Source organism: Stegodyphus dumicola, chromosome 4 (assembly GCF_044657685.1).
Source record: "Stegodyphus dumicola isolate Sdum_Otavi_A_Nest chromosome 4, ASM4465768v1".
NCBI classification, from domain to species: Eukaryota; Metazoa; Arthropoda; class Arachnida; order Araneae; family Eresidae; genus Stegodyphus; species Stegodyphus dumicola.
This window is the reverse complement of record NC_140771.1, coordinates 218,520,677-218,541,678: the sequence shown is the minus strand read 5'-3', so window position 1 is coordinate 218,541,678 and position 21,002 is coordinate 218,520,677. Positions and strand designations below refer to the sequence as shown.

Sequence of the window (21,002 nt, the reverse complement as noted above, 5' to 3'; positions counted from 1 at the left end):
TGCCTAAAAGTTTTATTTTCTACTTGAAGTACTTTTATCCCTGCCCGAATATTTTCATATTCATCTAGTTTTTCAGCCAACTCTTCAGGATTAATGAATTTAGACCAATCATCAATGAAATGGTCTCGGATAGCAGCGGGGACCCTCTTCTTTAATTGATCAGTAATAATAAGTTGTTTTAAAGAGTCAAAATCTGTTACATTTAATCCAGCAAGCCACTCTTCAAAATAATTTTTTAATTCAAACATGAAGTCCTTCCACGTATTACGCAACATTTTAATATGATCAACGAACTTTTGCCGAAACTGTTCAGGGCTTAACTTAAATTTTCTCAGTAGCAGTTGTTCAACGTGCTTATAGTCGTTAGCTTTCTCTTCTGATTCACGGGCAATTAATTGAGTTATTTCATAAGGCAATAGACCCAACAGATGAGAAACCCAGTTTTGTTCTTCTAACTCAATACGTCATGCCTGTCTCTCAAATAAAACTAAATAAAAACTTATATCACCTTCATTCAAATCATACTTATGCATTAATTTACTCATATCACAAATATTACTTCTACAAACATTAGAAGAAACAGAATCATTTACATTACTACTTCTGATTTCCTCTTCTATTTTAAATTTTTCAAGTTCAAAAGTTCTTTGCTTATCTCTTTCTATAATTTCCATTTCAAATGCTCTTTGCTTATCTTTTTCTATAATTTCCATTTCAAATACTCGTTGCTTATCTTTTTCTAAAATTTCTAACTTTTCCCTGTCTAAACGATCATTTATAATTCTATCTAGCATTTGTTTAGTAAAGTCTTCATTATAATTCTTACTATTCAAAATCATATCTCTTAAGCCTACAATTTTAATATCAGAAGGGACATCTACATCAAGTTCCAAAGCAAGTTCTTTTAAATCACATTTTTTGCCTCTTGCCAAATAAGCCATCTTAGACTTCAATTTTCAAATACTAATACAATAATTATACTCAAGTTCTTTCCGTTTAATACTTAGACATAACATAAACAGTTTATAAATTCACATACCTTTCTACTTTCAGTTTTGGCGAGCTTCCGCATTCAGTTTAGGCTTAGCGTACGTTAAGGCAATACGTTGTTAAATCTAAATAATAATTCTAGTTTATCCAACTTCTGAAATGTTAGCATTTAATTAGTTCCTTTATTAAAAACACATTCCGTCAAACATTAATTGTTAAATGCTTGCTTTATTCAGAAACATTACCGTCAACATTACTGCTCAAAAACTTACAGTTCAAAAATATTATCGTTCTGAAAAAAAAACTGTTGTTGCCAATCGGGAAAATACATTTTAAATAAAATTAATACGTTGCGTTTACATAAATAAGTGTAATCGTTCAAACATTATACACACATATATACATATAATGTTGAATGATCTAAAATTCACTTTTATATATATATATAGTATATCCTCAGCATGTTATTAAGGACAGCCCACAACTGTTATCTAATGCTTTCCAATTTTAGAAGAAGTGGAAGTTAGACGAGCATTATTGCTTTTAATATGATTTATTCATGTTTTGGGAAATTTCTTTATGACAATTTTATATTATTATAATATTATACAATCAGGTGAGTGTTTCACAAAGTGGAAAAAAGAGACTTTCAAAGTAACGTAGGCTACTTTTTTTTAATTTCACTTCATTTGACAAAAATATGGCAAATTACTAGAAAAATTAATGCAGAAAGAGAAAAAATTTGCATCTCTTTTAAAATCAATTAAGAAATCTATCATGAATTTAGAGAAAAAATACATATGCCTATACAAGTGTTGTATTCTAAACATGAAGGAAATTTTCTTCGTAAAAAATTTTTTTGAAACATATGAGCAAATTTCCAAATACACTTTTCAAAAATATTAAAAGGTAATCATATAAAATTTCAGCTAAGAATATTTATTTATTTACAAATTATGATTCTACTAGCTTTCTATGCAAAATGGCAACCCCAGCCGCAGTTACTTTACACTTAAGGAATTTTAATACAGCTTATTTGATTACATTAAAATATAACATAGTACATATATTGGAATTTTATACTAAATTACTAAATAACAAAAATATAAGATTTTCAGGAACAAATCTATAAAATGAGTATAAAATTATCAGGCTATTAATTCTTGAATGAATGGTGTAATTAAAAACATAAGTGAGCAGACTGAGCAAAAAAAGTAATAAACCTTGAAAACAATCATTAAAAAAATCATGTATAATACATATGACATGAGAAACAACAGTTCGGAAGTCCTTTAAAATTTTTGTTTGTGTAAAATTTATTATAAATCAAATGTACTTTTATAACTGAATTCCATGCATCATTTCACATGAATACACAATAAAATTTGAGTTTTGATAGCTATGAAAAATGGTAAAGTGAACCCTCTCAAAGACAACTACCCACATTCAGTAACTTTGGTCTCCTGCGTATGTGATTGTCTTACAGAAGATGACTATCAATGATGCAAATCATTAATTTGTATAACGTACCTACTCAATGCTCTTGGACTCCTTCTACAGTGTAGTATATCCATTTAATATTACATTAAAACATTACACATCATGACAAACATAAGTAGCAAATCGCATAATGCGAAAATTCAGAAAAACTTCATCTTGTATTTATCTATTTATTTTGTAATACTGTAACTGTACACAATTTATTTGTGTACTGTAAATATAATTTAAGGTATAGAAAACAGATCTTAGGCACTAAAAAACAATAAAAAAATCACAATTCTTATTGATGATTCATGCTTTCTTTTTGGAGACAATCACTTGAAATTTATGAATTTGGGGGAAGAGACATGCATTTATGCACTGAACTAACAAATTTGAAATTAATATACAAGATTTTAATAATGTTAAAAACAGGATACTGCCCTGGTATCACTTGAAACACTTTTCTCTTATGTTACCATCTGCTCAGGCAAAAAATAGTATAAGGATTAAAGGAATGTGAAGAATCATTTAAAGAGTGCTGTATCATAAGTGCCCAATCAAGCCTCAAACTGTATGATAAATTATATTTTGATGAGTATGTAAAGTTAATAATTAAAAATAATAACACATAAATAAATAAAAATTAACTATGGCTTTCCATAAAACAGATTAACAGCTATAATAAGAATTTGACCCATTAGCCTTTTGATGTGTTTAGTTGAAAAATTTTTTTTGATAATAAAATTAGATACTTTGGTAGTCAGCCTGATACGTTTTTGACAGCCTTGGTTAAGTCAGAGAGAGTCATGTTCAGAAGCACTCACAAGTACAGGGTTCACTATAGCTATTTATATACCAATAAAAATGCTCTGCATCTGCACAATTATTTCCAATTAACAATAAAAAATCATCTTCTAAAAAAGTGTTGAACTTTATGGCAGGTCTTTAAATAAAATAACACTCATAGTTCTTTGCATTTCTTACAAATCTATACATTAATTTTAAATTTAAAACTTTAGATGAAGTATTATTCATGTGCCATCCCATATGAAGCCATTTTATAAAATGGCTTCATATGGGATGGCACATTCCCTTCTGAGTTTTGCTGAGCACATAACACTGAAAAATTTCATGAGCATTTCAAAATCTTAATATATAAAAATAAACAAAGTCATCTGATATTTAATTTCACAATAAGTTATTTTAATAACATCAAAATAAATTAATTTAAAGGCTAATTAATTCCTTAGTGCCCCTTTATATGTATACTGCAATATATAAAAATTAACAAATTCTCAAACATGGTCAAGTTCATTCAAAATGAAATTTTTTTTTTACTTGAAAAATACTGTTATATTTATGCAATCTAATCCTGCAATTTATGAGATGGTAATTTTATATTAAAATATGAAAATTAAAATTTATTATAGTTTGAGATGTAAAATATAAATTTTTTCGCATAAAAATGGTTTGAATCTTTAATTTGGAATAATGTATAAAATATACTTTTATACACATGAAAGTATAAATACAGATAGTTTGAATGTATGCTATGATTCATAATTCAATCATTTAACAATAAAAAAACTTGTTCTCAAACTATATCACATCGTCTTTTATCAAAATATAATACAGATCTTAATAATGGAAATACACTACTGCAAGAAAAATAAATATACTAAAAAACATTATTGACCAATACATTTCACTTAAAAAACTGTTTTTCTTTATACAATGAGAGATAAATATAACCTGAAAACAACAATTCATAATTACAACAAACCATAAGAGTTTATGATTAAAAATTAATCTTTTTTCTTTTCTTCAATGGGTTTTACTTCATTAATAGTACAAACAGCACCATTAACTTCAGAGTGTTGGGTTTCCATTTCTCCACTAGTTCCAAATTCATTCATCCTTTTCGGATCTACACGATAGATCCATCTCTGATATAGGTAAATAAAAAACACAATATCTGGAAAAAAAGGGGGGGAATTAGTTGAAATTAAATAATTATTTATACAAACTGCATATTATAACATGATATCTAATATACATAACATAATAAAATGATTAATTTCAAATTAAATCTTTGATGAATATTATTTCCATAAAAATCAGCTAAAGATCTACATACTTATTTGTGACATTTTTTTTTAATTCACGTATCAAAATTATCACCCATTTCAGAGATTTAATAAAATTATCAATCAGATATATGATTAAAACTCGGTATTATGAGGAGCAAAAACCATTTGTTTGGAACCAAAGCATATAAATGTATGACATTATAAATACTTTTTATCAATTACAAATAAATCTAATGTTTATAAATATATATATATATATATATATATATTATGGCATATGTTACAAATAGCATAAATTAATTGTATTGTAAATTGCAGCAATTAGAGATAGTATCTTAAAATAATATGAAGATATAAATTATTATACGCAGAGATTACTCTGAAATTGCTGAATTTAACTAAAGCAGAGTTTTAATTTAAAAGTTAAACATCTTAAAGTCTCATAGAATGGCCACATTTCTAAAAGCCAGCAATTTACCAGACCACATTAATGATAAATTAAACTATTATGCCTCGTGAAATAGCAATACACACACAAAAGGGGGAAATTATGTTACAGATATTTGTAATGGGAAAACAGGTAGTAATTTTCTTTTGTTGAACAGAATATCCATAAAATACACAATATTCCTGATAACACATTTTAAAAATTGTTCCCATATAAATCATCAAAAATGCTCTGTGACTATCACCAGAAGATGAAAAACTTGCAATTTTTTACAATTAAAGAGTTATTTGGAATATCACAAAGTATACAAGGCTAAATGTTTAGGTAAAGGGATACTTTTGTGAAGACTTTTTTTACAGTAAACTGACATTACACATGAAGAAAACCCAAACTTCTATGCAGCCAACTTGTTCACCAGGGTTCGAACTTCAGTTGAACTATTGAAGTTCACTGATGGCCCATGGCCACTGGTTAACTGAAATTTTTCAGAAAAACTAACAATTTTTTTTTCATTAATTTTTTTATTGTATATCCTTTAATATGGTAGATTTCATTGCAAATAATTTTAAATGCTAATAAATCTCTATGTAAAAAAGGTTAGCTTTAAATATGTTCTTGGCCCATAGATGGCGCCACTGTTTTTATATTCTTCTATAACTGTGCACTCCAATAAAACTTTACTTGTGTTCCAAACTCCCAACAGGTATGTTGTGTATTATTTATTCTCATGCATGCAAGTAACCACTCTCTGCTATATTGAGTTTCTAATAGGTTATGGGCCCAGGCCAGATTAAGAAATGAGGATAAATAATCTAGTGTCTAGTTAAGTTAGTTTGTTTATTTAATTCTATTTGTAAATTTTTAGAATTACTTTAACCAGAATTGACCACATGGTTATGTTAGGGTTAGCCATAGCACATGGTTGCAAAAGCTTAACTAGTACAAATATTTTTGACTGTTAATTATTTGGGCAAATGTTTCTTTGAGAATAAAATTAATTCAATAGAAAATTTATTTAAATTTATCTCAAATTATAATTTTTTTTGTCTCTTGTTGATTAAAATTAAAAAAGGAAAAATGCCAGGGGGAGAAGGTTCATTTAGTCATAAACAATTGAGTGGAAGGGAAAATTACATGGATTGGAAATTTTCCATGAAAATGCATCTTATTAAATTAGATTTATGGGCTTATGTAGAGGGTACAAAAGAAGATCCAGTAAAGGATACCAAAGCTTTGTCATATATAGTTGAAGGGGTAAGTGAAATTATTTTCAATGATATAAGGGATTTAACAAGTGGAAAGGAAGCTTGGAAAGTATTAGCTGAAACATAGGATAAGGGAATCACAAGAAAGGTTTCAATAATTAAAACATTAGTGAATACCCGTTATACTGATTGTAAGGATATGTCTGACTATTTACATAGGGTCATTTCATCTTATCAGCAGTTAAACCTGATGAAGAATTAATTGCAGGAATAATTTTAGCTAATTTACCTGATAGGTTTGAACCTCTTATAATGGCTTTGAAAAATTGTGGTGAGGCAATAACAGTTGACAATGTTAAAAATCGCTTGTTAGCTGAAGATTCAAAACCCCTAGTCAATGAAAGTAAGGAATACGCATTTGTTAATAAAAATATCGGAAGCAAAAGGTACTTTAAAGGAAAATGTTTTAAATGCAATTTGTTTGGCCACAAAAGCTCTGATTGTCAGAAGTCACCTCTCAAAAAGGATAGATATAATGAAAACAAGTTTAACAAAAAGTCTAATGTTGGATTAAAACATAAAAAGGGGGAAGAAGCTTATGTAGTGGAAATTAGTGTAGCTAATTCTAATCCACATCCCAATATTTGGTACATGGATTCTTGTGCTTCTTACCACATGACTCCACATAAAGAATTATTAGATGATTATCAGGATGCTAGTATTCATCAAATAAAAGTAGGAAGTTCAGTAATAGAAGTAGAGGGTAAGGGTAAAATAACTTTCCTCTTATCTAGAAATAAAAAAAGGGAGTCTGTAACTTTTAGTAATGTTTTACACGTTCCAAAGTTAACAGCCAATTTGCTGTCCATTAAGTATTTAAATAAAGTATTTGGAATGGTTAGTATTTTTACAAGTGAAAGATGTTTTGTGTATGATGGTAAACATTTAGTTGCTACTGGAACAGGTATGGGAGATAATTTGTCTTCTCTTGATTTATGTAATGAGTGGACTTTAATTACTGATAAAAATATTTCAAATGAATTATTACACAAAAGAGTGGGCCATTTAAGTGAAGGAGGAATGACCAGATTAAAAGATATGGTCGAAGGTTTTACATTTAACGGAAAATTGTTAAATTGTGTGTCATGCATTAAAGGCAAAATGCATAGACAACCATTTCCCAAGGAAAAAGCTAAGCGTGCAAAAGAGTTATTAGGCATAGTACATAGTGACCTGTGTGGGCCTATGAATGTTACATCAATTGGTGGTTCTCGCTACTTTACTAGTTTTATTGATGATTTGTTGCGAATGATTTTTGTTTATTTTTTGAAAAATAAATCTGAAGTTTTTGAAAAATTCAAAATATTTCAAGCATTTGTGGAAAGGCAAACTGGCAAATCAATCAAAATCTTACACTCAGATAATGGTACTGAGTATGTAAACAATGAGATGGATAACTATTTAGCATCAAATGGAATTCAGCATCAAAAATCTATTCCATTTACACCAGAGCAAATGGGTGTAGCTGAACGTAGTAACAGAACTCTTGTAGAGCGAGCACGATCAATGTTGGTGGATGCTCACCTTGATCAAAATTATTGGGCTGAAGCAGTGCAAACTGCAAATCACTGTAAAAATATATCTCCAACTATTGCAGTTGCAGGTATGATCCCTTATGAAAAACGGTATGGGGATAAGCCAAGTTTAGAATACTTGAGAGTATTTGGATGTCGTGCATTTGCTCACATTCCAAAGCAAAAACGTAAAAAGTGGGATATAAAAGCAAAGGAATTAATGCTTGTTGGGTACTGTCAGGATAGAAAAGGCTATCGATTAATAGATCCCAAAAACGTATGAAATAATAAATGCACGAGATGTACAATTTTTGGAAAATGAAATGTACTACAAAAAGGCAAGTAATATGCCAAAATTCTATGATGAATCCTCATTCAGTGGGAGCGTGATTATGACATTTTCAGATACTGAGAATGCAATAGCTGATGATCAGAACGGTGAATTGGAAGGGATGGTTAATGATAATACTCAGTCTGATCATGAATTAGTTAATGCTAGTGTTAAATCTAATCACGATGAACATAATACTGCTCAAAATGATAGCCATGATAACAGTAGTGTAGTTGATGAGCTACCTACATTGACTAGAAACAGAAAACTTAGATTCCCAAATAGTTATACGGACTATGACACACATGGGATGCCAGAAATGCCAATGCCAAATTTAGATCGAATGTGCTTTGTTAAAGCTATGGCAGCAGCAACAAATGGTATGTATTCTGAACCGAAAACCATTGTTGAAGCATTAAGGAGCAATGATGCAAACCATTGGAAGGATTCTATATGGGAGACTATATTAGGCCATATTAAAAACAAAACATGGGAAATAACAGATAAACCTTATGATAAGAACATTGTAGATTGTAAATGGGTTTTCAAAATTAAATGTAATTCAGTAGGCAAGATTGAAAGATATAAAACACGTTTAGTTGCTAAGGGCTATTCTCAGATTGAGGGAATAGATTATACTGAAACATTTGCACCAGTTGTCCGATACGTAACATTAAGAGTTTTATTAGCTTATGCAGCTATATATGATTGGGAAATTGACCAAATGGATGCTGTAATGGCTTTTGTACAGGCAACTCTAAATGAAGACATTTATATGAAAATTCCAGACGGTTTCAGTGAATTTTACAAGCAAAACTTAAAGGGAAAGGTCCTAAAATTAAACAAAGCATTAGATGGTTTAAAGCAGAGTGGTAGACTATGGTACCAACTGTTAGAAAAGGGTTTAATAGAAATGGGACTGAGGCAAAGTTCTTTTGATAGTTGTGTCTATATTAAAATAAATGAAAATAAAGATCTTGTTATTGTTACTATTTATGTTGATGACTTACTCATTTTTAGTAATAACATAGAACTTAAAAATTGGGTAAAACAACAACTTAAAGAAAAATTTGAAATGAAAGACTTGGGACCAGCAAATTATTGCTTAGGAATTAAAATTGAACGAGATAGAACTAAAGGGTCCATTAGCCTTAGTCAAACTCAGTATGTAGAGAGTATGCTTTGCAAATATAATATGCATGAATCTCATGGTGTAAAAACACCATTAGACCAAAATCAAGTGTTATCTAAAGTGCAGATACCAACTAGTAAGGAACAAAAGCTACCTGTTCCTTATCAGGCTGCCATTGGGAGTCTTCTTTATGCAGCTCAAGCAACACGGCCAGATATAACTTATGCTGTGAATTTCCTTAGCCAGTTCTCCAATAATCCGGCAAGGGTTCACTGGAATGCTGTCAAGCGCATCATGCGGTATCTTCGAGCCACTACAGATGCTACATTGTCTTTTTCAAAGGACCATAGTGCTGATGTCCTTGGTTACAGCGACTCAAACTATGGAGGTGATGCTGGGGATCAACGATCAACCACTGGATATGTTTTCCTCATCGGAGGTGGTGTAGTAAGCGTCAACCAACCATTGCAACTAGTACAACAGAAGCCGAATATATGGCTCTTTCTGCAGCTACTAAAGAAGCCATATGGCTCAACAAAATTGTTAAAGAACTTGGGATTATTACTGCAAAGCCAGTATTATTATACTGCGATAACAACAGTGCTATTAATCTCAGCAAAAATAGTGTGTATCATGGTAGATCAAAGCATATTGATATACAACATCATTTCGTGCGAGAAGCTGTGAAACTTCAGCACATTGACATACAATATAAGACTATTAATGATATGATTGCAGACTTTTTGACAAAAATTGTAAACAGTGCAAAACATGAAATGTCTGCAAAAATGATGGGTTTAAAATGAAGACCAATGTAATTTAATGTTTTATTATATGTATGTGTGCTGATGTAATTTCTCATTGTATTTAATTAGGATGATATTTAAACCTAAAGTGGGAGTGTAAAAAAGGTTAGCTTTAAATATGTTCTTGGCCCATAGATGGCGCCACTGTTTTTATATTCTTCTATAACTGTGCACTCCAATAAAACTTTACTTGTATTCCAAACTCCCAACAGGTATGTTGTGTATTATTTATTCTCATGCATGCAAGTAACCACTCTCTGCTATATTGAGTTTCTAATACTCTAAACTATTTATTTTTTAAATTAAGATTAATTAGCCATTTGTATGGTCAGTCATCTAAAATAATTATTATAAAAAAGAAAAAATATATACAATGATTTTTATGAAATCAGCTACTATTTAATAATAATAGAGAGGAAGAACTGCATTTATTCCTTTTGAACCACTTAGTCTGCTTTTCAATAATAGACAGATTAAATTTGGGGGGGGGGGGAACTAATGTTTATTTTGCAAATGACAACAGCATACTGGCATCTGGAAGATATTATCTATCATATCAACAACGAAAGTTAAACAATATAAATATCACTTGGAAATTCAGGTTCAATTTACACTCTTCAAATAATGTTTATTAAGTGTTCACAAAGTTATTTACAATATGGTCCCCCACAAATATATAGAATTCAAGTGAAACCTGGGATTGCAATAAGATGCATTTCCATTATTAATTTTCTTTCACATAAAATTTCAAGAACTTCAATAGCTCTGAAAATGCTTTTTAGTTAAACACAGAAATTAAGAAAAAGTTAGATCACACAATAATTAATACAAAGAAGTGGTTTTAAATTTCCCGAGTTCGCAGTCTACTCTTGCACTCACTTCAGCTAAACTTCTTTTATTTATTCATTTATTTTTAGTTTGTCATTTTTGCTTTATTATTTAGCATTGTTTTCTTCAATCATGCCACATATAGTTCAACAACAAAACTACAAAATTTTTAAAAGCTGCATAGCAGCATATGTTTAGAATTCCTAATGCAGTGTTTAGTTGTTGACATATACTTTTAGACTTTTTTCAGTCGATTATATTAATACAGTAGAATTCCAGAAATCTGTAAAGCTTGGGGTCAGAGGTTGTGTGGATTTTGTGGATTTCAGGACAGAAAAGATAAATAATAATATTCAGACTAAAAGTGCAAAATAAATGAGGCATATTAAATACATTTAATTAAATTATTATATACATTATTGCAATAACTTATTATATGCATTAAACTATTATTACATATATAAATTTATTATATTATTCATTGTATTATATATGCACAGCATCGAGGTTTGCCGATTTCGCCTCATGGAAAGATTTCCGGTTTCGGATTCCGGTGTTAGAATCACTGTTCCTGTAAAATTCCAACAGCTTTTCTTTATTTTTCTGTATATCATACACAATCGCATCGCAATTCCATACGATTCTGCTTTAAACCGAGGAGTAGTACCTGTCTCCATCTTTTGCAGAATTTGCACTTTTTGCATTACCATCAATGCAACGTGCTTACGTTTTTCAACACAGCAAGCAGTAAAATCATGAGTGCATTTCTAAACTGTAATTGTATTAAAAAGCGCTGAAATTTAAAATATTCTTAATTTATCCATAAAATATCCAAATAAAAAAAAGGCAGCACTAAATAATCTCATGAAATAACAAAGCTCAGAAAATACAGCATGAATCGTGAATTTGAAAGAAGAATTGAGTGAATCGTCTGCTTTCTTACCTCGATGCAGAGATTAGAGGAGAAAAAACTTTTATCATGATGTCAATAATTTGATATTTCCATTATGACTCATTATTATTCGGTAATTATGATGGCGTTATTCAATAAGTATTTTTGCTTCGATAATTTGTACTCAATATTGCGGTTTCCAGAAGGTATAAACTGAAGGTTTATATTTTGAGAGGCAACGCGGATTTCATGTCGGTGGATTTTCGGTATTTGACTGCATTCAGATTGCTTAGTGAGATGGCTGACAAAATTTTTGGGGGGTCTTTTTATTATCAACTTTATTAACTTACTAACCGCTCGTGAGGCCAGCGGCCTAAAATAGTTATCATAAAAAAGAAAAAGTATAGAATGATTTTAATGAATCCAGCTAATGTAATTGCAAAAAATATTGAGTATTTCTAATTAAACATCTCAATTTTAATAAATGTTTATTTAAATCAATCATATTAAAATGTAGAAAAAATATTCTTAAGAACTGTGTTTATTGCTTAGCTTATTACTCAATAACCATCCATATTAAATTTACCTTAGTACCTTAGGATTTGCTGAATGGCAACATGTTGGCCAGGTGAAGATAAATGTATTTTATATCTGGCCATAGCAATGCATTGCTTTCATACAGCTGAGTTCCTTAATTAAAACTGAAAGATAAATATAATGCATTTTTTCGAATGGCAAGTCTTGCACATGGGAGTTAAAATGTTTTATTTTGTAACATTTTAACTCCTATGGGCAAAAAAAGTTGCCACTGCTTGCTTTCAAATCTCCAAGTTTGTTAATAAAAAATCATTAAAGTTTTATAAAATATGAAACAAATAATAAAATTTAATTTGAAATTCAAAATTTGGACTTCCAAGTAATATGTTCGACTACATTATTCAAAATTTGATGGCTCTAGGTACTATTATTTTTTCACAATGTGAGGATACACACATGCAGATTCTTCATTATTTAATTTCTTTAAAAATAATACAGAGCAATAATAATAGTGATATGCCATTTACAGAAAAAAAAAAAAAAAAAAAAAGCAAAATCCCCTTTTGAGACTAATAGCTCCTTTGAGCTAAAAATGTAAAGACAAGCATTCAGATAACAATTCAATACCTCAGATTAACATGACAGCTGATGAGTATACCTCTCTAAGCTGGCATAAGACTGGTAACATTTAAAAATTTCTCTTCCCATTATGCAGTTTCACATCTGCCATTTAATAGGCGGGATTAGTGATTGGAGGATTATTGGAGTAATTAAAGCAACACAAATTAGCATAATATTCATAAATTTGCAGACTTTTTTCGAAAGTTTAAATATAGAACATTTTCTTCAGCTGCAGAAGTGCAAGTGCTTTAACTCCTCCAATAAGTTTTATTCGATATGCTATTTTGACCAAAAAGGCTGGATTTGTTTTAATTACTGTGCATAAATCTTAAATCATATGAGTTAAAATTTTTTTTTCTTTTAAGCACATGGATTTTAACTATAATACGTGTCCATGTGCTGGGGCTAAAAAAACTCAAAACAAATTTAATGTAATCTTCAAATTTGATTTCAACATGTATAACTGATAGGTGGAAATCAAAATAATCTATCATTAAAAACAGGTGTGGGCATTAAATCGATTGTGATCGACCGGTGGAATACCAAGACATTTTGGGGTGACCGCTTTTACTAAGCCCTAAGACGCTCATACTAAAATAAACATATTTATGGAACACCGACACCAGCTAGACAGGAGAATTGGCTTTTTACAATCAATGTGACTGTATTTACTTAAACAAATGATTCAACGAGTGTGTAGAACAGCACATATATCTTCATTGGAAGCACACAATGACGCTTAATACATTGGTTGCACATTCATCGGTTGACATATGTTCGCTGCTTGCAGCATTGAATAAGTCCATGCTCCACAGTCTAGCCGTCGCCAAAGTTCTTCAAACATTCAACTTGACAATTTTTTGTTACTTGTGTTTTTGTGGTAAAAATAGTACTCTGTCATATTTTAAAAGAGGGGTACAATGTCAAGAACATGTGTTAAGGGGAGACATTCAATTTTAGAACAGAATGGGAAGAACAGTTTTTCTTTACAATGGTAAATGCAAAATGTGTGTGCTATATATTATGTCATGCAAATGTGGCACTTCCAAAAAAAGGAAACGTCGAAAGGTATTTCAAAAGCATGCACGGAAGTTTCGATATGGACTTTCCAAAGAATTTAAATCGCAATTAGTTAGACAACTATCATTATTTTATTAAACCCAATACTATATCTAAGGATGCACCAGTTCCATTTTTTTGCATGAGTCATGTGCTAGTACACATAAGAAACTTTTTGCAGACACAGAAATGATAAAAAAAGCATTTCTCGAAGCCAGCGATTGATTCATTCAAGATCAAAAATGAAATTATTTCTGAAATTAAAGACGTACAACTTTCATGTAAAACTGTCATGCGTCATATAGAAATGCTGAATTCTGATCAGCTGACCGGAGATATTACTAACTGCATTTGCTTTTCCTAGAAAGTTTGACGAACCTAGAGACGTGGTTGATATTTCTCAACTTTTTTAACATTTTTTATAAGCATGTTTTTTTTTAAGGATATGAGTGTAAAAGAAGAATTATTAACAATATTATCTCTAAAGAAGAAAACATGAGGTGAAGATGTTTACTGCACCTTTCAAAAATACGTACGGGGGGGGGGGAATTCTAATTTATAAAGTTATATTGATGACAACTGATGGGAGCCCAACAATGATTGGCAAAGTTAATGGATTTTGGGCTATATGTATCAGAGACAATGACATACCACATTTCCTTTCTTAGCAATGCATTATTCACCAACAGACCCTCTGTTATAAAATTCTAAATATGTGTCATGTTATGGGAATCTGCATGAAAATTGTGAACTCAATTTGAGGAAGAAGTCTTCAGAGAAGAATGTTTTGAGCCCAAGTAGAAGAAAACAAATCTGATTACAGAAAATTGTTATATCATGCAGATGTTCATTGGTTAAGTTGCAGTATATTTTTACAAAGAATCAGCGACCTACTACAAGAGAATAGATTTTTTTGGAATTGAATGATAAAACGTACGTTGAATTTAGTGTTAACATTTAGTTGACGGATTTAGCTTTTGTTGATACAAGCCATTTTAATGAATTCAACTTACTACTGAAGGTAAAAATCAAATAATACTAGAATTGATTGGATTTGTTAATATATTCAAAAACAAGTTAAAGCTAATATCTTTCCAGTTGATGAAGAATGAAGTAAAAAATTTTTTTAATATTTTCGATGAACTGTTTAAAAATGGAGGTACAATAAACAAAGAGAAATATTCTGATGAAGTAATAAAACTTCACTCCAAATTTCAGAAATGTTTTCAAGACTTGATTAGACTAGAACCAAGTGTAACATTTATATGTTACCCATCTGGCAATGTTGATAGGGAAGAAATAACTGAAAATGTTAAATTATAGTCTCTTTATCTCTTGAGGAAAACAGTTTTTCTTCTTTAAAATGACTTTAAAAGCACATATTTCAGAACCTAAGAACAACTTTTGGAATCTAATGGATGAAGTAAAGTATCCTAATTTAAAAAAAGTTATTACATACAGAGATATTAAAAACTGGTTGATAATATGCAGACTGTCTTCTACTAGCTATAACTACGAGAACTAACTTTAGATGTAAATGATTTATTTTTTAACCCTTTCATGGTTTGACCGGAATATATCGCTCTTTTATGAAAGCTCCTTAACGATTTCTCCCATAATATTGTCATTTTAAATATCCCCTTGGAAACGGACTGTCCCGTGTTTCTGTTAGACTTAAAAGATACGTCAAGAAGGGCTAGCCCGGATTTTTGTCTTACTTTCACCCCCAAATGTCTAAGGGGACAAGCATCCCTCCAACCCTGATGACAATACATAATAAATTACCCTCAATAGCACGGGAAGTTTTACGATCAAGAACTCTTCTTGGTATTTTACGATAATGGCGACCTTACACTGGTTCTAAGGAAACAAGAAATTTGTTACCAGTTAGAAAGTTAATAGAAGAGGAAATAAGAACTTCTGTTTTAGATGTTGTTTAATAAATAAAAAAATTAAAAACATTTTTTTTTATAGAATAAGCTTTTATTTATAACTCAAATGATTAATAAATTAAAAAAAGAAAAGTAATTTAGCTATTGTTCTGCTATCGGAAGGAATTCAGGAATATATGTATGCACGTCATGTGCATATATATGTGTAAACACATGTATACATTTGTATACATATATATGAATATACAGTACAAAGTCCATAATCCGGACTTGCCGGGACTTCGACGATTCCGGATTAGGGGTTTTCCCGGACTATAGAAAATCAATTTAAATCTGGTAAGACGGCATGCAGAAATTATACAATTAAAAATATGAAACCGTAATTTATGAAATAAAGAGCAATTATGATCTAAAAGGTATCGAAATTTACAAAAAAAAGTTTAATATTTATTTGTTTATTTTATTAAACATTTCTTTCAATGTAAGTTGTTTAAGTTGCTTCATTTTCTGTGCTAATACTTTCTCTTTAATTCTCTCTTCTATAAACAGACATAATTTCTTGTTCAGTTACAAAGTTCACTGTTCAAATCCTGTAATTGCTGTGTCGAGAATACCGACTAACTTGCCAATCGAAATTTTTTCGTTTTCAATAACCTCTTTGTCACTTTCTTCACTATCGAAAGTGCGCATGTGTAACCGCTTTACTGGCTTTATGCGCATGCGTAGCAGACGCGCGCATCAAACGCACATGTGTAAGTTTGTGGCTTTGAGGTCTGGATTACAGATCATTCCGGATAATGGACTTTGTACTGTATCTGTATATACATATATATATGCACGCATACATGAACACATGCTTGCATACATATACATTTTTTTAATCCGATCCTGATAACAGAAGAGTATTTATTTATATTATGAATAATAAAAAAATGTGGCGCCCTTGATATATTTTTGACACTGGAAATCGACTGTTTGATTTTGTTATTTATGTCTCTGCACTTTTATAATCCATGTAAAAATGGATATTGTAAAGAAGCTTAATTAATCTCTTGTTCCCATTAAAATATGCCATAAATTATTTTTTGCCTCTGACATATTAAGAATTTTATAGTTTTGAATAAAAGCTTATGTTATAAAACTTTTCTTAATTTGTAAGAATCTTATGTTTTACTAATGTTTATTTTATTTTAAAACTTTACTATCATCTGTTATTTTCGACTTCCGGTCAGAATAAACGCGTTAACTTGTTTATGCAAATTGTACCTGCTAATGCTTAAATATTTAAGTTGTGGCTTTTTGCCAAGAGCAGAGTTAGATGGAGAGAAAGTGAGCCGCCTTGCCGCTGCATTTCACGTGAGCTTGCCATCAGTTGCTGTCTGCATTTAAGGCTAAAGGTTTTATTCATCTCGAAAGCTAAAGAGTATTGTAGTTTTCCACAGATTGCCTATTACATACATAATAATTTAAAAGGCCAGTCTTAGTGTTAGTTATTTGTGTAAAGTATTCAAAGTTAGCTTTTATTTAAACTTTAGTTAGTCAGTAGTTCTTATAAATAAACTTCTCATCTTGTCATCCTTGCTACACTCCATAGGACATAGTTTGTAGTCAAACTCACTGTCTAGTCAGGACAGGTCATGTTTGCTAAACAGATTGGAAGGAACAGCAGTCCTGATAAATTTTTATCTTCTTAGTCTTAATAACACATTTTCAACAAAATTTTTCAATTGAAAAATCATTTTTCAACAATGAATAATAATTTTTTTACTTCCAATAAAGTAAATGAATAACAATGAATAATATTTTTTTTTTTACATCCAATGAATGCCTCAAATAATCGAAAACATTTTCTGACTTTCACTAATTCACCCAGAAATCAGAAGTTACATTAAAAATACCATGCAAATTTCAATTAAAAGAATATTTTACGTCAGTGCAAACGTTAAAGTTTTGACTTTTGTAGTTTGTCTTGCAAATGAAAATATGTGCAAAAATCGTATCAACATTAAATTAAAAAAAAATTTAAAAAAAATTTAATGGAATTTTATAAAACTTGTTTTACCATACTGTATTATCATCTGCAATCAATATGCTTACAAAATTTGAACTCGATAGCTTATCAGGAAGTAGTTTTAAGTTCTTTGACGACCTTCTGTTTATAGCCACAAATACCACGAGTGAACTAAATATGTGCTACTTCTTTGCAGAAATATTATTCTGTTTGGAAGAGGTCATTAGAAGAATTTTTGCATATATTTAATTACTTATATAACTACTTATACTCGCTTATGACATTTGCTGTCATTTTGCAACAACTATTTTATTTAAAACCTTTTTTTGCCTCTCCCACGCTTAATGATCTTATCACCATTCTGATGAATTTTGAAGGTTCTGAAAAAACAAACTTTGAGTATGTACTCATAAATTTAACTTAATAAATGCTATAAAAAATACAACTCTTCTTATATGAGTAGAATTTATTGCCCGATGGAAAGGTTTTGCTAGATTGCTTTAGTAATCAGTAGAGTTTTATACCAATTTTAGGTTCTTTTTTTCTTAATTTTCAGTTGTTGTTGCCATACCACCAACCTCTTGAGGGGACTTTCAGCTCACTACATATTTAGAGTGCCCTCATGCTGCACGGACACCATACATTTACAAACATCCATCCTTCTCCGGGATTTGAGCTGGACTCTTCGATATGGCAGTCAGCGACACTAACCACTACACCAGCTGGGCTGTAATTTTCAGTTGTTCATGAATCCACTACAAAGCTTTGCTGCTTAAAATGCTAATTGCTTAAAAATATTTGCAGTCTAAAGCAAATTTGATATTTACATGTTTTTACTTTAATATTTCTTTACAAAGATAGAATGATAGCTGTCAATACAGACGGTTTAATGTATTTGGATTACGGTGAAGCACGCAATTGTTAATCTGCCCAAGAGGAAGGAAACTTTCTAAGAGGATCTAACTTATATTCTCGTTCCACTTCGTGGATCCCTTTCTGTGGGAAACTGTGTTATACATGTAGAAAACTATGAAAAACAAACAGGCAGGAATTCCGTCCCTCCGTTTGAGTTCGAACCTAGGTCGAACTGCCAGTATGCAAAGGTCTTAACCATTGGATTTAACCACTGGGGATACCATAAGAAAAAAAAAAAAATAAATATTAACGTAATGTTCTGTATAATATATAAGTAAATTATATTTCATTTCTGAAATAATCTTGAACCGAAATTAAGATTTTTTTATGCTAATGATTAATATAATTATGCATCAGTATTAGCACTTCATTTCTTTCAAACAACATTTTGTACTCAAACAAGCAAACGCACTTGAAATAAATTTATATTGTATTTAAAACAAATAAATTACAGTTAAATTTGGTTTTTAAAAATGATTATTTCTTTTCCAAAACTGTTAAATATATCAATATGTTTTGCTTACTATTAATTTAAAAATTTCTTAATAGTATTCTTATTTATATTTTTTATATGACTAAAAATATATAAAAAGGCGGCTGGTATTCAATATTTATTTTTAATTCATTATTTAATTACAAATACTTGGCTATTGGTACCTAAGACAGTCTTTCCATATTATCATTTTTCTATTAGTCCTTGAAATTATGCTAAGGAACTAATAGAATTTGGGAAATCCTATGATTACATAAAACTGCGGGGATACTAAATAATGACAAATTTTAAATGAAAATAGAAATTTATTTAAATTGACTATAATTATTCTTATATTCAATGTCACTTCAGTACTATAATTTCAGTTATTACCTGAAATGCTGCAATGTGGTGGCCAAAATTGTGGACACTTTTGGAAATTTTTATGTTTTTGAACTTTGTATGCTTATAGAAAACGTTAGGTTTCACAAAATGCAAACTTGTATATATCATTTTAAAGAGAATTTATTACTGAATTCAATACAAAACACAAAATTCATTTATTTACAATACAAAAAAAGTTAAACGATAATAGTTATCGATATACATTAGATAGTGATGATTGCAGTGAGTTATCAGTGCTTAGTAGGGTACCCTTTATTTTTGATTACAGCTTCACATCGACGTTTCATTGAGCTGACAAGAGTTTTAAGCTCTTCTTTCGTTATTACATGATGCCAGGAAACAATTATAGCCTCAATTAGTTCCCTTTTATTTGATGGACGCCTCATTCAGACAAGAGTTTTCAAACGGTGCCACAAATTTTCGATAGGATTGAGGTCAGGACTGTTTCCTGGCCATGACAACAATTTAATACTCTTTGTACGAAACCACTCTTTCGATATTTTGGCCGTGTGGCAAGGAGCAGAATCCTGCTGAAAAATAAACGAAGCATTGTTGGGAAAGAGATCTCTGATGAAAGGTAGAAGTTTTGGTTCTAGAATAGTGTCAATGTATTTTCTGGCATTCAGTGTCCCATTGATGACATGAAGGTGACCAATACCATCTGCTGACATGCATGACCAAATCATAACACTAACTGGGTTCTTCACAGTTGCTTGAATGCAGTCAGGATGTAGCTCTTCTCTTATTCTACGTCTTACATATTTTTGCCCATCACTACCGAATAACGATATCTTAGTTTCACCACTCCATATAACTTGTGACCACTGATCATCTGTCCAATTAATGTGTCAATCAATAGATGTGGTGCACCTTTTTCGGCCTTTTCCTTCTTTGCTTTTTATTGAATTTGTCTCCTGATATCGTAAACAAAACTTTCGGACTCCAGATGTAGTCACTGAACCACCCACCTGTCTTGCAATTTCAGCATAGAAAAGACCACTTTCTCGTAACACAATAATATTACATTTCTTTCTAGGTGTCCAATCTACTCTTTTATTTGATGTCATTGCTTCTTGACTAAATATTAAAAATTCAATGCTAAATATAAATATGTATGCCAAATTCCTACTTGTAATTGCAGTGTATAAGAAACAGGTCTCCTTCTAAAGAACAAAGCAAAATAATGAATTGTTTCAAGTGTAAACATGATGTCAGCTTCTACTGGCAGTTACTAACATTTGATTGGTTATCAGAACAAGAACAGTGATTGGCCAGGAAAGCCAGACATTACAAACCACTTCATAACTGTGTT

General features: G+C 30.5%; 1 protein-coding gene across 1 annotated transcript in view; it reads right to left on the bottom strand.

Moving 5' to 3' along the window:
* Positions 1-1,645: 1,645 nt before the first annotated feature.
* Positions 1,646-21,002, bottom strand: part of LOC118196088 (putative lipid scramblase CLPTM1) — a 126,793-nt gene continuing 107,436 nt past the window's right edge. The window contains exon 12 of the mRNA XM_085815990.1: positions 1,646-4,447. Coding sequence (XP_085672116.1) covers positions 4,278-4,447 — 170 coding nt within the window. The 3' untranslated portion in view covers positions 1,646-4,277. The remainder of the gene's footprint in view (positions 4,448-21,002) is intronic.